This window comes from Pristis pectinata, chromosome 25 (genome assembly GCF_009764475.1).
Source record: "Pristis pectinata isolate sPriPec2 chromosome 25, sPriPec2.1.pri, whole genome shotgun sequence".
Taxonomy (NCBI): Eukaryota; Metazoa; Chordata; class Chondrichthyes; order Rhinopristiformes; family Pristidae; genus Pristis; species Pristis pectinata.
Window position 1 is genome coordinate 12,657,242 of NC_067429.1, and position 26,475 is coordinate 12,683,716.

Here is a 26,475-nt window from a genome sequence, read left to right on the forward strand (position 1 = left end):
AAACACCATGTTATCTGGGTTCTGCAACACAATACATTCACTCAAACACAAGCATCAAATTGCTCAATTTTGAAATTTTCAAATGATGCAACCCCAAAAACTTTGATGGTGGACATTTTAAATTTCTGAAACCCTTACGCTTTTCTCCTTTTATTGTGGATTCTGTCCCCCACCCCCCCCCCCCCCAGAGGATGTGCATCTTGCTATGCTACCAAATCTTTCAAATTTAAACAATAAATCATCCTTTGATCTTCTATATTTCAGAGAATAACAGTCTAGGTTTTTGCAAATCATCCTCAGAATTTGTCTTGCTATCATTCATGGTAGCTCTGCAAATTAATTTTCATTAAATTGAAAGCAAGCTAATGGACTTGAATAATATTTTATTGTAAAAAAAAATTGACACATTACATGAAAAACATCAAACAGTACCTTTGTCATCAGTTTTGGCTATCAAGACTATTGCATAAAGAAACTGTACATTATATTATTTGTGGAGGTGCTGATAACAAAGTTGACAGCAATTTAAAGGAAATAATTATAATACAATTATTACAGTTCAAAGATTTGGTCCAACAAACTTTCTACACCAAGGAATTACCAACCATCCTATGGACTTTCAGTAGTTAATTGTGAACTTTGTTTATGTAGAACAATCAGGTTGTTGAGCATAAATGTTACACTTCTCCATTACAGAAGAAATATTTCCTTCTAATCAAATGACTCAAGCAATGGATCTAACAATCATTGCTGGTCTTTTTAACCTCCAAATTGGTCCTCCTTTTGGTGGTTTGAGTTGGTGTGCATATTGTAAGACTTGTTCATTTTAAGACATCTTTTCTTGACTTCTCTGAACCATATACTGTTGTGATCAACAGCCTGGACACATTTAACTGGCCTTGCCTATTCTTCTGCTCTTGATAACAATCTATTTTCTCTGCTGTTGGAACCTGAAGAATTAAGTATATTTTTGTTTGTTTAAATGTCCAATTGGCTTAACAACACTGAGGAGAGGGGCATTTGATATGACTGTGTTAAGTGTCCATATGATAAGAGTTCAAATAATATTCTGAAGCTGCATTAACATTCATTACTTCTGATTAGAAGACTTCTTTGCTATTTTATCATTAATCTATTTAAAATAAACAGAATAATGACTATTAGAATAACACAAGGCAAATGCCTTCAACAAATAAAATAAGTGGCATCAGTAAACAACTGGTTTTGGCAGTTTTATTTTAAGATAAGCAACCTCCCTCAACTTGTTTTGCCAATATTGCAGGAGCTTTTTTTTGATACATGTAAATCTAGGCCTCAATTGTCCTCAGTCAATAATAATACATTTTAATATCCTGTGAAAGTTGTATCTATGAGTAATTCCTTCCTAAAATTGTCTCGGTGTGGTATTGCAGAGAGGCACTAAAGCAGTACTTGGACCTTTCATTTCACACACCAAGACCTGCAGAGAATCTGCTGGTTGCTTTTGCACTCTGGCAAATAAGGGGATGTGATCTGCTGGAAAATAGCCATTGCTGAAAACTCCTGCAATTGTACTGAATAACCATCAGATTGCTTTAAAGTAGTCACCCGAAACTTCAAACAAAATGCATCCTTATCAGTTCAATGCAGTTGCCACAAATGACTTAATGGTCTCTGCCTGAAGAACATGTCTAAATAATTTGATAATTCTTTTCAACCATTGAAAATATAATACAATGGAAAATTCCATATCTCAATTTCAAATATTTCAGTTCTGATTTACAACAGGACAGCTGAATGAAAGACTCCTCACTTGCGCTTTGTGGAAAAGACTTCTGTGCAATAGAAATTAAATACGCAATCAATGCCTCAATACTTTTTACAGCTTGTTGTTGAAGGGAAAAATCATGCAGACAATACTCGCTGTTTAACTGTTGAAAAAAGTGTTTTGTTTCCTAAAAAATTATCCATCCACTCCTCCCTCCTAGAATGCTCACTTTGAATGTGCAAATGAGGTCATAATTAAACAATACTCAGAAAGCATTGCTGCTGACACCTTAGCCCTTGAATAATTATGCCTCAAATAAAGTGAACAACAGTACATCATTGGCCCAGTCTTATAACTGTGACTCATTCATTTGTTAAAAGCTTAGGCAGTCCATGGTACAAAGTGGATCTCTCACTATCCGACAGCAACTTGCTTGTAATTACTTTACCTTGCTTCAGTGACTAAAATAAAGTGACAGTTTACATATCTGCTACATGAGCCCCACAGGTGCTCACTGAAACCCTTCTAGCCCAGTCATTCACCTGGTTCAAGATGATGCTGAACAATCTCAAAATCCACACACTTCCAACACCTGAACATACCTGATGCATGCCTCACAGTCACTGGGTCCACAATGTGTGTGTGCATAATTGATAGCAGGAGGAAGTGAGGTCTGCGAGGAAGTGAGTTACCACAAGCTGGTAACCAAGATAAATGTCAAATTCCTAGAATAACAATGCTAATATAGTTCTGGAGTATTCTTTAGAGAGAAAAAAAAACACATTCTAGTCCCTGACAAAAATCTTTCAATAATGGTTATTTTAACCATCAGGATACAATAAATAAGAGAAAAAAGGCACACCTTTTCCCTAGGCCTAAGAAAAAAACAATAAAATATGCACTAATGCTTTATGTGCCATTATTTCATTGCAGCTCAGCACATTCCAATATCGCTTTACAAGGAAATTTGCATAGATATCCTGTAGCCATGGAACTGCAATTATTATTTAACTTCATTACTTGAATTTTAGACCCCATTGATCTTACTTTGGATCCTCTAGAATTCCTTCCTAATGCAATAAAAAGAGCTATGGCTCTGTATTTTATAATTGCAGGGACAAAGTAATCAGACTTTATAATGGAACTGAACTGAATATGAATTGAAGTGGAACTGAATACCGCACAAAGCATGCAGCACTATTATTGTAAGCCTTGAAATTATAAGCAGCGTACCTAGTAGCAACAATGATCTTCTTTTTAAAATCAAATCCAACCTTTGCTCTTTTTTTAAAAAAAATGAGCAGTCTTAAATACAACACATTATTTCCCTTTCTATTTAGGAAGAGGGAAAGTATAAAAACAGACCTGGAGAGTGGGGTACAGTAGGGACTGTTGGAGCTCTTGCTTGTCAGCATAGAGCGCATTCTCCAGTTACACTGTAAAAAGAGGCACCTTCCATCAAATAGTCAAATTACACTCAAAAGTAATGCAAGATTTTCTTTTGCTTAATTAAGTGCCTTTTTTTTAAATTAAAAATTACTGAGCGGCAGCACCTAGTTGCCAGGAGACGGTGAAAAAGTCAGCCCAACACCAGATTGTCACTTCAAACACCTTCTCTGGCACAGGTCTTCTCTGCTTTGACCACTGCAAATAGTTACCTAGCATTGGTAGATAAGGGCATGACACTGAATTCACAGATCCGACTGGCAAAGCTGTTGTGGCTTTAACTAGGATTTCCCTGTACCAATCTCTCAACTTGATCACTAGGCTTAAGAGGGCACCACTTCCCCAGAAAAAGGCTATACTTTTCACCTTAAAACCACGTGCTCAATTCAGGCTATTTGCTTTATATTACACCAGGCTTGTGCCCAATAAAAAGTTAATTGTCCAAGGTAATGAAAGCCTGCAGAGCATTCAGCCATATGTCACTCTGAGCAACAGCAAAATTGGTGCTCTGTGTAGCTAGTTTGAAAACAGCACATCAGCAAACCAATGCATGTTAAGCACTCAGAAAATCCCGCAACGTTGTGAAGGGTTCCTTGAATTTGAACTGTTTGTGCACTGCCGTCCGCTCAATTTCAACGTCCTTGTCTAACTGCTGACATAGTGTGTAGGAGGCCATTAGCACCAGTTCTTCTGAATCAGGACTGTTGGGCTCAGACTCTGATTGTTCCTCCTCTGACTCGGTTATGGGTTTTGTCACCTCTGCTTCAGTGGAAAGCCACGGGTGGTTGAGACACTGTTCAGCTTTTGCCCTTTTCCTTCCATAACAAAAGAGAATTATTAAAACAATGTTGAAATCCAAATATTATTTTAAACACTATGTTCCTTAACTATTACCATAACATTTATCAATACAAAATTTATTTTGGATTGTGATTCCCAAAATCAAGTTGAACCTATTATACTGGGAACTAGATTTATCATAACACAAACATTCAAGATGCAAAAGCTGAGGTTATAGTGCTTGAAGGTTGCATAATGGTTGCACTCTCCTTTGCTGTTCTAATGAACGTCTTCTTCTGAATCAACAGCATTGGAAAGAATTTCACAAAAACGCATCAAGCAATCAAAACATAATGTCAAGTTAATCTTTTGCTCAAGGGCATTTCCTTTTTCAACATGTCGTTTACACCCCATGTGTAAATGCCAATTTAGGACCAGTGATAATGAAGGAATGGCAATATATTTCCAAGTCTGGATAGTGTGTGACTTGGAGGGACGCTTGTAGGTGCTGGTGTTCTAATGGACCAGCTGTCCTGTCCAAGGTGGTAAGGGTCTCAGGTTTGGCAAGTGCTGCTGACGAGTTGCCTTCAGTGACAGTGAGTGCAATTTCTCTATTCTGACATATTACTCAGCCATGGTAAAGTGAATTTCCAGTCTGGTGAAAGGAGGATGGTGTTTTACTACTGAAATTTTTCTTTTTTGTTTCATTCCTACATTATAGATACTACTACTTTCTCCCATCTCTGGCCCAAGTATCACAACAGGGATGATCTATGCATAATCCCCAGAATCAGAATCAGGTTTATTATCACTGACATGTGTTGTGAAATTTGTTGTTTTGTGGCAGCAGTACAGTACAAGACATAAAGACAAACAATAACTACAAGTTACAAAAGTAAATAAATAGTGCAAAAGAAGAGTAATGAGGTGGTGTTCATGGACCATTCAGAAATCTGATGGCAGAGGGGATTCCATGTGGATAGTTAGAACCTGTGGAACATTTAATACAAATGAACTCCAACTAGGAAAGTACTCGATACAACTATCATAACCACATCTTTCAAATATAAAGATAGATAGCTGCAGAAAATTCTAAAGCTTACCTGGGGTCTTTAATAAGGAGAGTCTGAATGAAATTTATAGCCAAATCAGAGATGCCATCAAAGATATCCTCTGAATAATCAATGTCTACTTTGGAAATGTTGAGGTACGTGGATTGTTTGTCATCTCCAAGGAAAGGTGAAATACCTGTCAGCATGACATAAACCAACACACCGATACTCCTGGGAAAGCAATAGAAAACAGAATTAAAGGAATTCTGTTATTCTGCATAATAACCAAACCTCAGTGGCTATGCCAGTAACCACAATAACATTCATGTGCTAAATCCTGCGAGTGTAACTTTGTTGTACGGTAGTTTCCAGAGAACCAAAGTTCATATCCAAAATTCTGTGGGAACCCTGGAGAAATAGCAGCTGCTACTCCTTTTGGCTCCTTCCCCTGTAGTTCCGCCCACCTTTTTTTAAATCTTCTAGCAGGAAATTAGAGAAACAGTTACATTTCTAGGGAGAATTGTGTTGGGACCTTCTGAATGATATTGATTTCCTGACTAAGAGGTGCTGGTCAGGAAACCATGTCCCTGCAGTTCCTGAAGCAAGTTTGTACCAAGACAGTAAATGGTAGGACCCTGGAGAGTGTAATAGAACAGAGAGACTTAGAGGTACAGGCACAGTGAAAGTGGTGACACAGGTAGACAGGATGGTGAAGAAGGTGTTTGCCTTCATTGATTAGGGCACTGTCTGCAGGAGTTAGGACATCATGTAGTAAATGTACAAGTTGTTGGTGAGACCACACTTGGAGTATTGTGCTCATTTCTGAATGCCCAGCTATAGAACATTACAGCACAGTACAGGTCCTTCAGCCCACAACGTTGTGCTGACATTTTATCCTGCTCTATCTAACCCTTCCCTCCCATATAGCCCCTCATTTCTCTATCATTCATGTCTCTATCTAAGAGTCTCTTAAATGTCCCTAATGTATCTGCCCCCACAACCTCTGCTAGCAGTGCGTTCCACGCACCCACCACTCTGTGTAAAAAAAAAACTTACCCCTTATATCTTCCTCCAATCACCTTAAAATTATGTCCCCTTGTGTTAGCCATTGTCGACTTGGGAAAAATTCTCTGACTGTCCACTCGATCTATGCCCCTTATCATCTTGTACACCTCTATCAAGTCACCTCTCATCCTCCTTCTCTCCAAACAGAAAGGATATCATTAAGCTGGAAAGGGTGCAGAAAAGGTTCTTGAGGATGTCACTGGAACTAGAAGGCTTGGGTTATAGGGAGAGGCTGGATAGGCTGGGACTTTTTCCCCTGGAGCATTGGAGGCTGAGGGGTGACCTCATAGAGGTACATAAAATCATGAAGGCTGTAGATAAGGTAGATGGTCACGATCTTTTACCCAGGGTAGGGGAGTTTAAAACCAAAAGAAATAGATTTAAGGTGAGAGGGAAAAGATTTAAAAGGGACCCGAGGGGAAACTTGTTCACACAGAGGGTGGCAGGTATATAAGACGATCTGTCAGAGGAAGCTGTAGAGGTGGGTACTATTACAATATTTAAAAGACATTTGGATAGGTGCATGGATAGAAAAGATTTAGAAGGATATGGTCCAAATGCAAGCAAATGGGACTAGCTCAGAGACATCTTGGTCAGCATGGATTGCTCATGGTACATTTGCACAGATTTGTTCCATAATCTTTTGAAGTTACATATATATGATGCAGCTTCATGGCTGTATGTTTTGGCAGCCTTGTAAGCTGACAAATCATATCAGAAAACTGAGCACAACTTGCCAATGACTTTCCAACATTCATATCCAATAGAAGTCCACTGTCAAAATGTACAATTGCCAGCCCGGCAAAATTATGCTCTTACCACATATCTGTTGCTGTGCTGATTGCTTCATAATTTAGTATTTCAGGAGCTGGTGGAATTAACAACAAAAAAAAAATCAGACACTTAATTGCTTGTCAATTTTCTGTTACCTGTGCACTGATTCTGTAGCAACTTAACTTCGGGTAAAGTGGTTTCACCCCTTGTACAAAATGGTTCTGCATTAGAGCCAATTTTATTTTCAGTTTAACATTTTAAGTGCTACTAAATCAGCTGCATCTACACATTGATTGTTTAAAAATTCATTTTGGTAGGTAGTAGCTGTAGCATTTTCTACTCAGCTTTCAAAATTCAAAAACTGAGTGTAACATGCTGTTTAGCACTGCTGACTTGAGATACATTTCTAAGCAAATGTCTTTAGGGAAGTTATTTCTAGTTTATATGCTTTCTTTAAAAAAAAAGTACAGTGGAACTCACTTTAATCTGGCATACTCGAGACTTTGGCTAGGCCAGACTAACGGATTTTCTAACTCTTGGATGTTATTTGCTTAATTCTCTCTTTAGGCATTATGCAGTAGAATAATAAATTTTCCAGTGGCCCCAATGAGTTAAAAGGGAGCACAGCAATCAGCATCTGGTGAGCTAGATGCCGAACCATCGGGATTTCTGAATAGCTGCCTACCTGATTATTGGAGTTTTACTGTAATTCTGAATCATCACAACATTCATGAAAAATAGATTATTTAATTCTTTACAGGATATTCTAAACCTGTCAAGAACAGTCTGCCAGTAATATTGGTCACTAAAATAAGCCAGGGATTGTCTTTGGGAATAAGGTGCTGTGGCTGGACACTTACCTACGTATTCTGGAGTCCCAGTAATTTCCTTGATCTCTTCAATGCTATCCACCCTCCTGGACAGGCCAAAGTCAACAATCCGAATGTTGCCCAGTGGATTGCAACTAGTAAGCAAAATATTCTGTGGCTGAAAGGAAGAACAGGAACAGAGTTTCAGTGCACTGTTCAATTCTGGAACCCCAGACACAGTGAAGGACATTGAATGCATGCTCCGTAAATGCATTATTGATTTTCCACAATAAAAGTATATAGTATAAGCACAGGGTAAACTGATGCAAATGTCCCAACCAGAGCCTTGCATGGTCCATTTGAGTTGAAAAAAGATTGACCACAAGTAATAAAAACCTGCACAAATTATTCACTGCATTTCTTGTATTTATTGGGAATACACACGCAAGTCTGTTTCCTTAATTGCTTTTAGGACATAGATGACACAGGTAACATTGACATTTATTGCCTGTGTTTACCTAAGATTGGGTTACACTGCACAGTTGCTAGACAACTACAGAGGACTCTAAGAGTCAATAACAAAATGTGGGCTAGAATCATGTGTAGGCCCAATGAGTGAGCCGTTCGCGTTCCCTTCAGTCTACCCCAACTAGTGAATCAGCTGGGATTTTATAACAATTCAGTAACTTTTTATACTAATTTCCTTCTGACGTTGGCCCACAAAACACAATTAAAGAATTGTAACACAGAAGGTAGCCATTTAGCTGACTGAGTCTGTGTTGGCGCTCTGAATGCCACATAAAAATGCCAAATAATTGAGTACTAATATCAAGAAGAGTAAGCTGCAACTTGGCATGTGAATTATTTCAGGCTTCTTCTCAAATCACAGTCGAGAGAAAGATAGGCTTCTTTGCTAAGTTTATCATTACTATAACACAGTAGATGTCCAGATAAATCTAGATTTCAGAAAACATAACTTTGGACTATAGATTAGTGGTGTTTTTGTGCACCCCATGTGTTTTTTTTTTAATGGTATTTATATTATAAATATAAACTGTGTCTCCATCTATGTTTTGCTTTGCAAGCCAGTAAATAAAACCAGGCAATATAATTTAAAAAATCATGTGCAATAAAACTTAGATAACTGGCACCCTTGGGACTCTGGTGGTGCTGGACCAGCAGATTTTCTGGACTATTGGATGTTACTCCCAATAATCCCCTACACACCTTAAATTCACTTTTGTTCTTACGTGTTGCATGGCAGTAAAGTTTTCCAGCAAGCACAGTGAGTTTAAAGGGAGGGTGAACTATACAAGCTCTCCAGACCCCAGCTCCAGCCACAAACCAATCCATGCTCCTGATCCCTGGTATTCTGGACTCCAGCTCTGGCTGTACACCCAGCCCACAGTCTGGGCCCCGGCCCCAGCCACATTCTGGGCTCTTGATTCACCCTCCAAACTAATAGGCGAGTCAGAAGTTGAATGTCTGGATTTCTGAATAACCAGATGCTCTATTACCAGAGTTTTAATGTACTAGATTCATTAAAATTGTCAAGTTTTGATTTTGGGTATTTTTGGACAACAGGATATCTTCCACTGCTCATTAAAAGAGCAGCCTAACAAAAGAGAAACTTTCAGCACTTTGGTAATCATTAGTTAGCATCCACCATATAGTTCAACTTCTCTGCTCTTACCATGTAATGTATTTATTCAATTGTCTTGCAAAGGTTACATTTAACTCTACCTCCAACAACCCTTTCAAGGCAACACTTTCCCAATCACAACATACTGCATTAACAAAGAAATCCTTCTCAATAAACAGCTGTTGCTTTTGCCAATTCCCAGATTTACTGAACTGAATCTTGCATCTTGCCTCGATGAGGTTTGAAATCTGGGTCACTCGACCATATCCAGAAACTGCACAGCACCAGAGGTAATTAAACAATAGGGCTTCAGTACAACATGTGACTTTGTAATAACAGGAAGGACACAAAGGACAAGTAAAGAGTGATAGACAGTAATTGAACTAGATCTGGGGAAGGAAAAATGACAGTGGAATTTGTGAATTATGGATGCATGATTATCTATGTTTAACAAGGCACAGTAATCATAAACAAAATACTTAATGTTTGTTATTTAACAAATTTACAGCATGATGATGAAGGCTTCATTGAAAATAGACAGTACCACTTCTGCGTTTTGCTATTCCAACCAGTGGAAAACAAGAGGAAGAGGAAAAGCCATACCGCCCCTCAAGCCTGCTCCCACTGTCAATAAGATCACGGCTGATCCTGTCTTGTACTTTCCTGCATGTTCCTCTATGGCTGAAAAATTGATCCATCTCAGCCTCTAATATACTTATTGATGCAGCATCCATTCTTCAAATCTACAGTAATTCATGTGTGTGCACCCCTCCATCTCAGACTTATGGTTTGGGCAAGTAGAGCTGCTTTAAGGTAATGGGTTGCAAAAGTAATATATTACACTGAACAGATTTCTCAATATCAATGCGACAATGAAATCCTTGCTAGATCTTTCATGTCTTGCGTCCTTGCGCTTCGCACACACAAAGATACATTGTGCTAACCTGCACCATCAAGGAGTTCTGCTTTAAGTGAATTACTGTCTAATCTGTGCTGACTGGTTTCGCTCTATACTCACCTGGACAAATGACATTGCTGACGCAACATGTGATACTAATGTTTGCAATGGATACATTACTCCAGTCATGTCTGACCGTTTCTGGCACTTCCCAGCTCATTTTGGTAAATGTTTAACCAATTAGCTGAGCACTATGATTTTTACAGTCATCACAGTCCATTTTGCTGCATTTGGCAATCTTGATACTAAGTCATCATGTAGGATTGCACTTAAACTGTTTAATTCAGAGACTTTCTTACTCAAACCAGTCTTTTTCAATTTCTTGCAGATTGACATACATTTCACCACATGTATGTAATTTTCTTACAGAGTTCATTGATGCTATGCAGTGCTGGTTCAACAGTAATTCACAACTTGCGCAATTCATTATACATCAAATCTGCTGACAAAACCAAGAAAACCCTCAGAAATTCTTCATTCAGTGGACCACAATTGTTAAGTTAATTAAGATTTCACAACATGAGGACTTGAAAAGTTATATCACACAAGCATAGCTGTGCAATATGACCATTGTGCAGTGTGCCAATGAGCATTTCATTTGGGGCTGACTAGGAGTGAATGAATGAGCACTACCCTCTTACCACAAAGGAAAAATGTTTCATCCAAGATGAAGACTCCTGAAGTGAAGGCTGGCCACATGTAGTCCAGCGAGGGTGGGGGCTGACTCAGGGAGCGAGACGGCCTGCAGTCAGAGTCCCAATCAATTGGGAGTGGGAGTGGAAGGACACAGTACAGATCAGCAATGAGTATCACGGCTTCCATGGGGGTATGGAGGGAAGGGGAGGGTGTTGCAGGGTGACCGGTCCCTCCAGGTAAATACAGGACTTGACTTAGAGGGGTTCCAGTCTGGCACTGTGTTCTGAAACCACGGTGCCCCAGGAGTGACCAACACTGGACACACCTCCCACTATGGTCCTTTCCAGGGCAACCTACCTGGGCTGGATGTGGCTCCATACACCCTTTAGGGCAAGGAATAGTAATCGATAGAAGAAGTAAACTAATCTCTCATAAAAAAACACAAAGTGCTGGAAAGTTTCAGGTTAGTCAGCACCCGTGAAAAGAAAAACGGTCTGATCTGGGAAAGGGAGGTAAAAGTTAGTGTAGAGTAGGAGAAAAGGTGGTAGAGGGATGTCTAGAACAAAGGGAATGTCTACGATGGTTGAAATAGCTTAATAGAGACAGTTGCCAGCACATTAAGGGTCTAAGTCTGTGAGGCTGCATGACCTGCCCAGTATGCCAGACTCTATCACAGAAATTGTCCTCGTTCCACCCATTGCTCTGCCCGACCTTTGCTGCTACTTAGACTAACTTGGTTCTCTCATTCTCTGGTCTGATACATTCACTGTTTCTCTTTCCACAGATGCTGCCTGACCTGCTTAGAAAATGGAAAATGCTGAAAAATCTGTTTTTAAATTAGATTGGTTTAGTTTTTCTTAATTCTGATGAAGGGTCACAGACACAAAACGCTAACTTTCTCTCTCCGTAGTGCCTTTCCTGCTGAGTATTTCCAGTATTTCCCCACCCACCCAGATTTCCAGCATCTGGAGTGTTTTTTTTATTTTTCTAATCTCTTGCCTGACCCTAATCCACACATCATTCCAATGAGTACCATACTGTGACCAAGAATGGCCACTCCCAGGACAACACTGCCTAACATCTCTGCTCCAAAAAGGAACAATGCAGGGGGAACAATGTCATCTGATGTACATGAGCTGTTGAAATCACTTCATTTGCATGCATCTGGTCAGACTTCTTGGGTGGTGTGTCCAAAGTTTATTTTCAGTCTCTTAAAGCTAAAATGAACAGGCTGGGATATATTGTTTATTTAGTAGAGACAGCTACAGCTTTCTCATTTAACCTTCAGGAGAGGGAGAGAGGAAGAGAGGGGAGGGAGAGAGAAGAGGCCAACTGTACCCCAGATGCATCAGAAGGCTATCTATGAATATAGCAGGACATAGATCAGCTGGAAATTTGAGCAGAGCAGTGGCAGGTGGAATTTACAGTAGTGAAAAAGGCATTTGGTAAGTTTGCCTTCATAGGCCAAGGCATTGAGTATAAGAGCCAGGATATCATGTTGCAATTGTACAAAACATTGATTAGACCACACTCAGAGTATGCCGGATGTGCAACATGTCAGCTATCACTGTTAGTAGAAAATTGCATGACTTTGATGCTTTATTTTAATGAAAATATTAATTGCCATAAAACTTGCAGGAAACACAATTTCTGGACAAATAGTAGTTCTGTCCATCAAATGTGTGTAAAGTTGAGATTAGCAGGTTTTGCTTTTATACCTACTAAAACCTTTTGTTGAATAAAAATGTATTCTACTTCTTTCCATCTTCATTAGATTGTCAGTCCACTGAAGTATAACAAGACGGCTCACAGTACAACTCGCAATTTAAATTCAACTCAAATGTACGTCATCTCAAAATATAGATTTTTTTGAACTAAAAATGGATTTTTAATTGTACCATTATAATTAGAGTGGAATCTCTGAATGTACCAAGAAACAAAAAGACACTGGACTGTTAACTTACATGAAAATATTGCATATGTACTATTTACCAGTTAAAACTTGCACTAGCTCCATTGGTTGCTAAGCACTTACCTGTTGATTCCTTGGTTTTTTTTAGTGGTAATTTCAACCTGGCATGAGTCCCATGCAAACTTGGAGAAATCCACTTAGCCACAGATGTAATGATATGGGCAGACAGCGATCCTGTCAAGTCATTGAGCCATTGTGGCGCCTGTTCTATAAGCCTTTCATAGCGCATTACTAGTGAGCTTAAATCTATCCACTAACAGCATGTAGAAACAGGCGCACCATATGAATTCTCTATTGAGGCACATAAGCAACTTGCTCCATGGAAAAACTTACAGTTAACTCTCAAATGGTGAATCCAATCAAAGGAGCAAAATCTTTCTCCTTGGTACTTAGTGACAATGGCAACACTGGAGTGTAAAACTGTAACAAACTGGACGAGAGCAAGTTTTCTCACTTCATTCATTTTGCACACTATAAAATCTGATGTGCACTCTAAGCCTTCAAAATCTTGATAACGTCCTGAACAATATAGCAGGAATCAAACATGCAACAGGCTCTCTCGACATTGCTATATCCCCACCCATCTTGGAATTGTTTTAAATGGATCAGCAGTTTCATTTAAACAATAAAGGAGAAAACTTTGCACAATCACATGTATCATCTGTGTAATTATACCCCACAGTGCAAAGGCAACAATTTTCTTGGAAGCACAATATCGCCACATGTACTTTCTGGGTGTTCAGGACAAGCAGCAATAAATTCTGATTTCCAATGTGCTGTCATGTAGCCTTACCTTGATGTCCAGATGAACAATATTCTTCCCATGCAGATAGGCAACTCCATCCAGAATCTGACGCACAAGGCGGATGACATCTTTCTCTTTAAAGGCCTCATCTCCATCAGCAACGCACTGGTTAAAGATCTCTCCACCTGCAGCACTGCAAGAGGGAAAAGAAATCATTACTATCAAACTTACTGCAGAATAAGTTCTGAGATCTAAATCACAGAGTAATTACGGAAAACTTAGAAGCATCTTTCATAATCTATTCTCTATTTATGTTGTGAAATACCAATGTTTGATACCAACCCAACATGGAGTAATAAATGTTTTTCTTTTGTCAAGCTGTTCCTTTAATGAGCAGACATTACAATACTGATTAATGTGCCAGAGGACGTTTATTTTCCTCCCAAGCTTGAGAAGGGACTATTGCCAATAACTTCTTGTGCACCCAGTGTGTCAGTTGAATGAGTGGAGTGGTGAGGTGCCAACTGACAGGGCATCAAGCATCTCAGCACTTTCAGAGACTGTGGGGCTGGTGTTGGAGGGGAAAGGATTGGGATTGGCAGGTGGGAGGGTTGAAACCGAAAGACTAGCAGATCAAATAAAGGATGGGTAGGTTGGAGTAGAACAAGATCAGTAGTTTCATTGGGGATGAATCAAGATGACTAAGCCAAGTATTTTCCTTGGCTTGCAAGCATCCAGGTCTAATGCTTCACTGGAAAGACTGTGTTGCCCTGCAAGTGTCCAGCAATGGAGTGGGCATTGCACAGGGAATAATATCCCATGTGCTCCTGCTGCAAAGTCATATTGGCACACAAGGGTGACCCGCACCTGGAAGTGCCCAATCCAATACCTACAGTGTTGCAGAAAAATCCTAGGAATTGTTCTTGATGTGTTTCATTCCAGGAAAATAAACTCAATATTCCGTTGTGTAGTGATACAAAAGGCATTATTTAGTTGAATTTCTAGGCAGTGAACTCAGGATTAATACACATGTCTAGATACAACTAAAACAGGAAATTTCTGTTTATGATGTCAGCCACAATGATTTAACACATTTGTACGTTTTTCCTCTGTCCATTGTTTAAACCTGTTGAAGCAACTAAGGGTGTAGCACCATACAAGCATGTCAGGTGTCTTTAGGTTAATGCCGGGCTGAGATGCTTTAGTGCATAACAAATTCAATTCGATGATAAAGGTGCCTTGCATCACTGATGGGAAAACATGTCACACCCTGCAGTTTAAATAACTGTTGATGTGGAGAAACTACAGTCACACCTCATATATGCTATGTTAATGATTCCATTTAAGGTAAGGTATGTCATTGCAGATAGTTATGAGTCACCTTGTGAGCCACATGCCTGATTCCACTCTGCTCAAGCTCTGTCACGGCAGGAAATTTCCAGGAGGACAGTGAAAATATTCCCAAGGGCATTCTCGAAAGACCCCTTGTAAAGATGCAACATCCTCGTTCACTGGTGGAAATTTTTGGTTCTTGATTGCTCAAAAGGGAGAAGTGGCTGTCAGGATGGCACCAGGTGCCTCAAGTATCTGTAATGGGAACTAGAGAAAGCTATGCACAAACAGCAGAGGGAGCACACAACATCCCAAACAACCCACCCAATACCACCTGCCCCACTTGTGACAGAGTCCGCAGATCCCACGCAAGACTTCAGCCATCCTAGAACCTCAGCAGAGGCACATAAATTGTCACAGGACATAGAACAGTACAGCACAGGAACAGGTCCTTTGGCCCACCTTGTCTGTGTGGACTGTGATGCCAATCCAAACTAATCCCATCTGACCGCATAAGGTTCTGTGTCCCTCTATTTCCTGCTGTTCATGTGTCTGTCTGAATGCCTCTTGAAGGTTGCTATTGTATCTGCTTCAACCACCTCCCGACACCTATCACTGTGTTTTAAAAAAAAACTTGCCTCGCAAATCTCCTTTAAACTTTTCTCCTCTCACCTTAAAGCTAATGCCCTCTAGTGTTTGATATTCCACCGCAGGAAAAAGACTCTGATGATTTACCCTATGCCTCTCTTAATTTTATAAACTTCTATCAGGTTGCCCTTCAGTCTCCAAAACTCCAGAGAAAATAATCCAGCTTTGTCCAACGTCTTATAGTTAATACATTCCAATCCCAGCAATATCCTAGTGAGCCCCTTCTGCACCGTCTCCCAAGCATCCAAATCCTTCCTATAATGTGGCAACACAATACTCCCTATGTAGCCTAACCAAAGTTATATGACTTCCCAACTTTTATGCTCAATGCCCAAACCAATGAAGGCTGCAGACCTTCTTTACCACCCTATTCACTTGTGTTGCCACTTTCAGGGAACTATGGCCTTGCACTCTAAGGGACTGCCTGAGATGAAGTGGTTATTGGATCAAGCAAGGTTATAGATGTAAGATACTGAAATTATCCACATTAGGGAACGGCATCAAAGCTAAGTTTTGCAGAATTCCCTTCTATTGAAGTGTTAAATAGGCACATCATTGTGGACTGGATAAATTCACCTTTCCAGTTCATCATCTAATTGTCCTCCGCATTGACATGTAGGACTGTCAACCAATCTTGCAAAGGTAGGCACAGAGGTTTTTGCTAGCATTTGGTTATTTGATTCAATGACATGATATCAAATGTTTTCTGCAAAAGAGGGTCTGAATTATCCACAAGAATCAATGTGCAGAATGGTGTCTTAGCAGAAGAATTGGAGCATGGTTTAATTTTCCTGTATTTACCATTAATAATTGTTTTAATTTGATTTATTGTTGCTGCCCTTCATGAGTGCTTCTCAATTTCTTGTCAATATCCCATTTTGTTTAACTCAGGTATGGAGGGGAAAAGGAAACAGATTTGCTGTATTCTCTCAGCGTGACTTGCAGAAGCAACCAATCCTCATAATGCTGATTAACATCTGGCCAACAGGTTAATATTAGAAAAATCAAAAAAACCACAGATAATGGAAATATGAAATAAAAACAGAAAATGCTTGAAACATTCAGCAAGTCACGTAGCATCTGTGGATAGAGAAACAGTTAATGTTCCAGGTCCAGGAATCTTTGTCCAGTTTTGATGGAAGGAGCAGAACCTGAAATTTTGGATACTTGTCTTTCCACAGGTGCCGTCTGACCTGCTGAGTGTTATCAACATGTTCTGTTTTTATTTCAAGTTAACATTAGAACTGTATGGCTGAAGACATATTAAATTTGGGACATAAATAGACATTCAAAAATGTTTCCTGCAAAAGTGAATTTTTTTTTTCTTTTAACAGGAAAATATAAAGCTGGGTTTGTTTTAACTGTGGAAGCCAATTGTTGCCTAAAGGAATTGCTTGGCAGCTACTGCACGAATTAAAAATGTTCTCCAGGATTTGAGTAATAACAGGTAATTATGTGCATACCTTGTTGTCAAAATCAAGTGTTCATTTTGCAAGATATGGTCAAAAAAGGCAATGTCCCACTTCATTAGCAAGCTGTAATGTAATGGGGAAAAGAAAGCATTCACACTTGAAGTACGACGTGCAATTATGTAGCGCCTCCCACATCTATTTCCAGAAGAGCCAAAGCACTTTATATGTCTGAAATGCTGTAATACTGAAAACATAGAATCCAATTTGCATACATTTGCTGTGAAATCAATTACCTGGCTTTAGTGATATTGATTAAGGGATAAATGTTAGTCACTGGTGTATACGCCTTGCTGCAGGATGTTTCATGCTCACCTGAGAGAGCAGACGAAGCCTCATTAAACATCCAAAAGATGGCACTCCTCAGCTCTGCATTAGAAGGGACAGCATATATTTTGTGTGCTCAAGCCTCTAGAACTCAGAACTTTCAGACTCAGTAGGTGAGAGTATTACCAACACAACAAGACATTAGCGTTCTTAGGTTTGAGTCAAGTGGTGGGACCCAGAGACAATTCAGACATGTACAGTCATTTTGATAGATACCTGAACAAAGATTGATGGTGGTCATTTGGTCCATTGCCTAGAAGCAGATACAGCACAATAGTGCTCTGTAATATTTGTATCCTGTGAAATAAGGTCATTAGAGGAGTGCATAAACTTTTATCTCATTTCTTTAATCTGTTCTATTATTTTTGAAGGATTTCCTGAGAATGATAACTCTGAGTATAATGTTTAAATTACTGGAATAGTATCCAGAAGCCTGGACTTTGGGTCTGGAGACAGACCACAACAGCCGGATATTCATAAGAAAATAAATAAATAAATCTGTAAAAAAAAAACATCTGACTCACTAATGTCAGGGAAGAAAATCTGCTGCCCTGACCTAGTCTGGCCCACACGAGCCTACAAACCCACAGCCATAACATTGGCTCCCAAATGCCCTCTGAAATAGCTTTACAAAGCATGGTCTGATGGAGTGCTGCTTAGACTTTTGAGATAGTCGCACAAGGCCTTATCTACTATCTCAATTATGTGGGAAGATCCTTGGCAGTAATTTGGACAGCAGGTGAGTTCTTCCTTTGTGACCTGGCCAATATTTACCCTTTGCACCAGACATTCTGATTAGAACATAGAACATTACAGCACAGTACAGGCCCTTTGGCCCACAATGTTGTGCCGAAATTTTATCCTGCTCTAAGATCTATCTAACCCTTCCCTCCCACATAGCCCCCCCCCCCCCCCCATTTCTCTATCATTCATGTGTCTATCTAAGAGTCTCTTAAATGTCCCTAATGTAGCTGGCCCCACAACCTCTGCCGGCAATGTGTTCCACACACCCACCACTCTCTGTGTAAAAGAAACTTACCCCTGATATCCCCCTTATACCTTCTTCCAATCACCTTAAAATTATGTTCCCTCGTGTTAGCCATTGTCACCCTGGGAAAAAGTCTCTGACTGTCCACTTGTTTCACTCACTGTCATTGTTTCATCCACGCACTAATTTGCTACAACATTTGCTGCATTACAAACGCATACCACACTTCAAAAGTACCTCCCTGGATGTAAAATACCTTGGAAGATATCACAGAAAGGCAAATATTTATTTCTTTCCTCTTAGAACCTTTGCCTTGTGTACCTATAACAAAGCAGGCAGGGAACCTACATTCTCTTCAATTTATTTTGATTATTTTTGTGTAAACAGAGAGCTCTGATGCAATCATCAAGGCAATAGGGTGGATAAGTACAGACCCTAACAATGTAGTAGGAAAGCGTCATTGGCAAGGATAGATGGACAAGCCAGGTATTGATTACTGTATTTGCCAATGTTAATTCACCTCTTTACATAACACAAATAGAGATGCATCAGCATTAACTGATTAGGGTAACTTTGCTTTCTTCTGTTCTCAGGTTGTTTAACTCCAAACTGGTTTCCCTGTGAAATCATTTGCTGTTGAATCAGTCAAGACAAGTAAAAAAAAGAAAAAAACAAATAAAGTTGAAGTTAATGATAACAAATGTTAATGTTTTAGAATATTCTTTGATACAAAATTACTTTTTTAAAGAAAAGGCAGAGTTTGTTTTATTTTCTAAGAGCAGTTTTGTTTCTACTAATGATATTGGAGCAGTTGAAAGCTGTACTTTGCCATTGTCGACAGAGAATATTTGGCAAATTCCAAACCCTAGATTCCTGATACCTTAAAGTGCACGGTGCATGGGAACTGGAAACTTCCAACTGGAAGTTCCATTTCAAGTGGTACACCATCCTGATTTGAAAGCATGCTGGTGTTCCATCATTTTAGAATCCCGGAAATCCCTATCCAAAAGCATTGTGCAGGTACTTCACTACAGATCAAGGAGGCAGCTCACCAACACTGGAGAGCAGTTACCAATGGGCCATAAATGCTCCCCATGGTAGTGATGCCCATTTTCCATATATGGAAATTAAAAGTCTCAGGTTAATAGTGCTCCTGGACATAAGATCAAACAGTCTGGATGAACCATTCAATCTCGAGTTCTCAATATTTTCCACTCACTCATTATTATTTAATATAAAGTTTGGTAGAAATTTACATTTTTGGCATTCACTGATCTCATGCTCAATCAGTCTGCTGCCAAATTGGCATCGCTATGTTCAATAGTTTGCAAGCTGAGCAAACACAGATCACCACAACAAACAGTGGAGGAAAACATTATTTTTAAAATAATGAAGAGCTCCATAAATTATATTGTACATTAAACAATGTCTGTCCAACTCTGAAAATAGGCAAGACAACTGCAGACAAGAACAGGAGTAGGAGCAGGCCACCTGCCCCACCATTCAATATAATCATGGCTGATCTATGCTGGCCTCTGTGCCAGATCCCCACTGTCCTCGATCCCCTCATCTTCCAAAAGATACATCTACCTTCACTTTAAATATTTGTAATGAGCCCGCCTCCATAACTCTCTGAGGCAGAGAATTCCAGAGATTCACTACCCTCTAAGAGAAGAAATTTTTATGTGCCTTGGTTTTAAATGAATGCCCTCCTTATCTTGAAACTATGTTCCCTCATTTGAGACTCTTCCACTAGTGAAAGCATCTCAACATCTACTCTGTCACCTCCCCTCCTTTGAATCTTATGTGTTTGAATAAGGTCACCCCTCATTCTTCTAAACTCCAAAGAATACTGACCCAACCTGTTTAGCCTCTCTTAGAACATGGAACATTACAGCACAGTACAGAGCCTTCAGTCCACAATGTTACACTGACATTTTATCCTGCTCCAAGATCTATCTAACCCTTCCCTCCCACATAGCCCTCCATTTTTCTATCATTCATGTGTCTATCTAAAAGGCTCTTATATGTTCCTAATGTATCTGCCTCCACAAACACTGCAGGCAGTGCGTTCCATGCACCCACCACTCTCTGTGTAAAAAACTTACCTCTGACATCTCCCCTATACCTTCCTCCAATCACCTTAAAATTATGCCCCCTTGTGTTAGCCATTTTTGCCCTGGGAATGTCCACTCGATCTATGCCTCTTATCATCTTATACACCTCTATCAAGTCATCTCTCATCCTCCTTCTCTCCAAAGAGAAAAGCCCTAGCTCACTCACCCTATCCTCATACGACATGCTCTCCAACCCAGGCAGCATCCTGGTAAATCTCCTCTGCACCCTCCCTAAAGCTTCCACATCCTTCCTATAATGAGGCGATCAGAACTGAACACAATACTCCAAGTGTGGTCTAACCAGAGTTTCACAGAGCTGCAACATTACCTCACGGCTCTTGAACTCAATACCCTGACTAATGAAGACCAACACACCATATGCCTTCTTAACAACCCTATCGACCTGCACAGCAACTTTGAGAGATCTATGGACGTGGACCCCAAAATCCCTCTGTTCCTCCACACTGCTAAGAGTCCTGCCATTAATCTTGTATTCTGCCTTCAGATTCAAATCTTCCAAAGTATATCACTTCACACTTTTCTTGATTGGTGAATTCTCTCATTCCCGGAATTAGCTTGGTGAATATCTTCTGGACTGCCTCCAGTGCTACTAATCTACTATATCACCTTCTTAGGCAAGACAATCAAAACTGTGCACAGCATTCCAGGTGTGGCCTCACCCCAACACCCTGTACAATTGTTACAAAACTTCCCTATTTCTAAACCCCACCCTCTTCAAAATAAAGGCCAATATGCCATTTGCCTTCTTAACTACTTGCTGCACCTGCCTGCTAACTTTTTGTAATTCATGATGTTTGCAATTTATAACGTTTCTTTTACCCAAAGGAATTTTAAGAACTTCCTTGAGATAGACCACACAGTGAACCTAAACACATGCAGGAAGTGACCCTGGCAGGTTCTGATTTAAAGATAAACTAACCAGATGCAGACATCTTCCACATATTGTGGTCTGTTTCCTCACCTTGCAAACAGGTGTGCAGGATTCAGACCATTACATCAACTCACAACATCTCAAGAACGCAGAACTGCTTCCAGCAGTTAATACCAGCAATTTGGCAGTCCCAGGTCAGTTTCTCTTCCAGTGTAAATGAAGGAGCACTATTAACCAAAGTGGCTTAACTGGCCCTCATGATTTTATATTTTGTTGTCAAACAATCAAAATTGAATTAAGATTTAATTGAATCACTTAAATTTGCCTGTGATGCTGCTGCAAGTTTTTCAATGCATACATGTACTTGTGCATATGACAATAAACTCGACTTTGAAAATGGCAATTCTAATATTGTTACAAGTGAATCTCTACTACAGCAGGGATGTCTGATTTAGGAAAAAGGACGGCAAGCTGGAAAATTAGATCTATAAATATTGAAAAATGGAAAAAAATGATTAGAAATATTTTCAGCAAAAACAGTGTTTTCACTATTTAGAAATACCCCTGCTATTGATAAGATTTGATCTACCACTTCTATACATTGCAATGATTTGTTCTGAATCTGTTGTTGGCAATTGGGCAAGCAGTCAGTTCCTTTGGGGAAAGACTGCGAGAAAAGCCTAGTCCCTGATAGAATGGAAATCCCCATCCTCCATCCACAAGGCTCTTGCCTCACTCTTATTAAATAACTGTTCTTGCTTTTCAATTTCATCAATGGTTCTTTACTCAGTGCTCCCCGTAAGTCTTCCTCTCCTGATTCACCTAATCTGAAGCATGTTGCCCCATGTTATCCCACCCCTTCTCCACCCCACACATTCACTGCATTGAAATCAGAGTCTGGCGTGCAATCATATTCAAAAGTGAGGTGTACCATACATCACCAAATCTGTCAGTCATTAATCACTACTATCTAATTTAACTTGTTCTTTATACCATATTAGTTAATATCCTTGTACTATGCACCTTTTTAAACTTGAGCTTGGCTCCTCAGTGCCATCTATACTCTCTCGATAGCAGGGTGTGCATCATCTTTGCTGGATAACACCTGCTGATGAATTGGTTGGATATGTGTCTCATCACTACATGGTGCCGTGCCACTAGTGTTCCAACATGAAATTCTACCCAGCTTACTTCATCCAGCTTCCCAGTTTACATAAGCAGCAGATTCCTCTGGGAAAATGGTCCAAATTGAAGGAAAATAAGACAAAGTGGTAATTCTGAGGAAGAATAATAAACTGAAGTAGAAAAAAAATGTATGTATACTTCAATAAAGTATCTTGTACTAAATAAAATTAATGTGATAATGTTGCACACAGTATAAAGCTTGGTTGCTTACCAGAGGGGGAAAAAAAGCAAAAGCAATACACAGCTTCAATTCTATTGTTCTTAGCTTTGGTTTCTACACAGATAAAACTTAATTTATGTGGGGTACATAAGATTAACATTCTACCACTTAGCTGATTTGAGGAGGGTGCTTACCAAGACAGAATTCCCAAACATTGCATTGGTTGCATCATTATAGATGTCTATTATTTTTGCAAACAGAATATGTGTAGATCTCGTGATGTGCAGTACAGTGACAAGTCTCTTGCAAAGGTGAAATAGGACATTATATTTTTCAGGCATTTTGATACTAGTCAGATCTTTCAAAAGACTGAAGAAATGCAAAGTGTCAATCATCGGGAAGCACACTGAACAAACAGCTTTTTCCTCTACTCAGCAGTTCCAATGTCTCCAGAATTATTTTGTGGGATTACTAATAGTAAATAGCTATGCATTTGGTATTCTTCTTTGGTTCTCAATTGGAAGCATTCACCTAATTATTTGAGATTGATTAACAGCTCCATCAAATAACAAAGAGTGGATCTTCTGCCAGACATATTTGGGCCTGTAGAGTGTCATTTTGAGCCCGAAATGCTGTTAGCATCTCTCTCAGTGGTGAGCTTTACTTTCTCTTAATTGGCTTAGTAGCTGAAGTCCTGCAAGCCTGTGATCACATATAAAGTAAGAATCAACTAGACCAGTTTCTGCTGAAATTAATGATTGAGGACCTGGGAGAGCAGCTATTGTGAAACCCTTGGTGGCTTGGGAAAACAAACACAGTGGATGAGTGAAGGAGGTCACATCTTACCATAATGACCATTTCCCACCTCCCTCCTATCTGACTCTCAATGATCCCAGAAACAACAGCAGACCACTTTTGAAGACAGGACTGTTTGACAAGATAAATACAGGTGACTGATGGCATTTGCTCAAAGTTATCCAATCCTTCCACAAAAATAAACGCTGGTATCTTTCCTCGCCTTACGTTATCTTATCTAATTTTGAATGAAGTCACCTCCTTTTGTGGATCAATCTACCTTCCTCAGTATACCTTAGAGTCAAGAAAGCCACACAATGCTTGAGCTTAACCGCCCAAATACTAAGCCATACTGGAACAGAGACTAAAAACAAATGCAAAATGTTGCAGGAAGCAAAACTCATATCTGGAGCCAAAGTGCAATCATTTTATTATTGAAAAAATGGGAAATGAAGCACCAATGCATTGGATACTGTTTTATCAGTCTGTTTTTGTCCAGTTGGTAAATTCTCATTTTACTATACGTTAAGACAATGGTAACTGATTAAGATATCACCCACACTAGATTACTGATTTCTAAAGATGGACCACCATTCATGAATGCTGACAGAACTTTCAAAACAAATGTCAGTCTTATCATTGTTCAATAGCTGCCAAGCTAACATGTTGGTAATGTGAAGCAGAGAGATCATGTGATGCAGAGTGCCTAAAATTGGTCTACCTCATTTCCTCATAGAAGCCAATATATCTCTAACCACAGCCACTTCTTTCTTTCTTGCTAAGTGTTAGTTCCCCTTTAAAAGAATAAACCCTTTCGGTAAAGGTTCTTGCTCACGCAGGCTAACAGTCAATTTGTTTAAAACCACCCACCAGGTAGAAGAACAGATTGTGAACTCTATAAGTAAATAAAATTGAGGACATTGTGGCCCTCCTTCAATGGCAGCAACTGTATCCAGCTGATAAACAAACATTCAAGCCCCAGTCCAATGTACAGTGCAGTATTAGCCATGTGCAGCACCAAGAGAGAAGGTATTTTGTGGATGAGACATTAAACCAGGCTCCCACATATCTGCTCTGGTGGTTTTAAAAAGCTGCCATGCTGTTTTAATGAAGAACAAGGTACTTCCCCTAATTTTCCGGCCGATGTATTTTTCAACTAACGGTACCCAAGAGAGCTTAATTTTAATCAATCAGCTAGTTGCTGTTTGAGAGACACTTCTCTATGCAAATTGGCTGCCATACTTCCTACATTATAACATTTCAACACCCTTCAGCAGTTGTAAAATTACTTACAAACTCCCAGCTTACATAAATACATTCAAACATAAGACAACCATAGGAGTAGGCCACTCGGCTCCTCAAGCCTTTATCACTACTCAATATATTAATGGCTGATCTAGCCCATACTTCCTCTCACTTTCTGTGCTCATTCCCAACAGCCCTTTATTCAATGATCTCTCAAAAATTTATCAACCTCTTCTTTAAGTGCTTTCAGTGATCTACCCTCCATGACTCTCCAGGGTAGGGAGTTCCAGAGATTCACCGCTCTCTGCAAGAAGTCCCGACACACCTCAGTTTTATGCGACTAGCCCCCTAATCTTGTAACTATGTCCCCTCGTTCGAGATTCTTCCACTGGTGGAAATCTCTCGACATCTAACCTGTCATGTCTCCCAAGATTCTTGCATGTTTTAGTAAGATCAGCCGTCATTCTTCTAAGCTGCAAATAATATGCATCTAACTTCTTTAGCTGCTCATGAGAGGAAAACTCCACTCATCATAGGAATTAGCATAGTGTATCTCTTTTGGACAGCCTCCAATGTATTTCTTTAAATAAGGGGAACAAAATTGGGTTCCGTACTCCAGGTGTGACCTCACTAGTACTTTGTACACTTGTAACAATACTTCACAATGTCTAAATTCCAACCTTCTTGCAATGAACTCCAAAATGCTATCCGACTTCCTACCACTTGCTGCACCTGCCTGCTAACTCTTTGCAATTCATGCACAATCACACAAGCTCTTTACTTCTTCTTTCATACAAACATAATGGGTTCTTCCACATTAAATTAACTCAGGCACAGTATTAGCCACATACAAAAGTATTAAAACAATTTTTAAAGACATGGGTCCACCCAAAGACCTTTCTGAGTGAAAAGATTATCTCAGCAGTCCATATAACTAGATAGCATCCATCCATCTCTCCATAAGGTTTGAATAAAAGGAATTCAATGCAGCCCTTGCCCCATCATAGTTGGGACTGCCCACTGTGTTATTGCTGAAGTAGTGGTGAATGTCGCACATTGAAAAAATGTAGTCCACACATTCAATACACAGTCATCACAAGTCGCTATAGATTCGGTGAGTGATAAGAGCCCCTTTTAGGTCCATTAGATGTAAATAAGCAACAGTGAATTTTACATTGTAAAGAAACCACTGTTACTGTCCATTTAGTATTAAATATGGTCAACATTACTATATTTCAAACACAGACTGTTGTAGGAAAATTCAATTGTGCATACAATCCAAAGCATTATGTGTTACTGAACAGGCTTCATCTTAACCCCCTCACCAAGGTGGATTCCCAACACTGGATTGGGACCCAGTCAAGCAGTCCCCTCTAAGTCACATTGAAGCAGGACTCAAAAGTATCATGATGTTTAGCATCTGCATTGAGTGGCCCATGGACAGATGTGTACAGGCACTGCACAAAGTTGGATACACTATATGTTTTGCCTGGTAAAAAGAGATTGTGTACTTAACCCATAGTGGAAGCAAAATCATGGACATTGTGTAAATTACATTAGGTCTCTGATGTTTTCTATGTTTTTTTAAATGAAATTAAACTACATACCCCACAAAAATGTGGTGTCACACAATACAGCCTTTAGCTCTCCATCTCTAGTGCTCTGTAATCAGAGCTGTTCTGTCACGACAC

At 39.6% G+C, this 26,475-nt stretch overlaps 1 protein-coding gene across 1 annotated transcript in view; it reads right to left on the bottom strand.

Moving 5' to 3' along the window:
• Positions 1–366: 366 nt before the first annotated feature.
• The window catches only part of LOC127583072 (serine/threonine-protein kinase 17A-like), a 59,398-nt gene continuing 33,289 nt past the window's right edge, over positions 367–26,475 (bottom strand). Inside the window, exons 3-7 of the mRNA XM_052038809.1 lie at positions 13,675–13,819; positions 7,725–7,851; positions 6,910–6,958; positions 5,077–5,256; positions 367–4,008 (exon numbers count right to left, since the gene is read on the bottom strand). Coding sequence (XP_051894769.1) covers positions 3,747–4,008; positions 5,077–5,256; positions 6,910–6,958; positions 7,725–7,851; positions 13,675–13,819 — 763 coding nt within the window. The 3' untranslated portion in view covers positions 367–3,746. The remainder of the gene's footprint in view (positions 4,009–5,076; positions 5,257–6,909; positions 6,959–7,724; positions 7,852–13,674; positions 13,820–26,475) is intronic.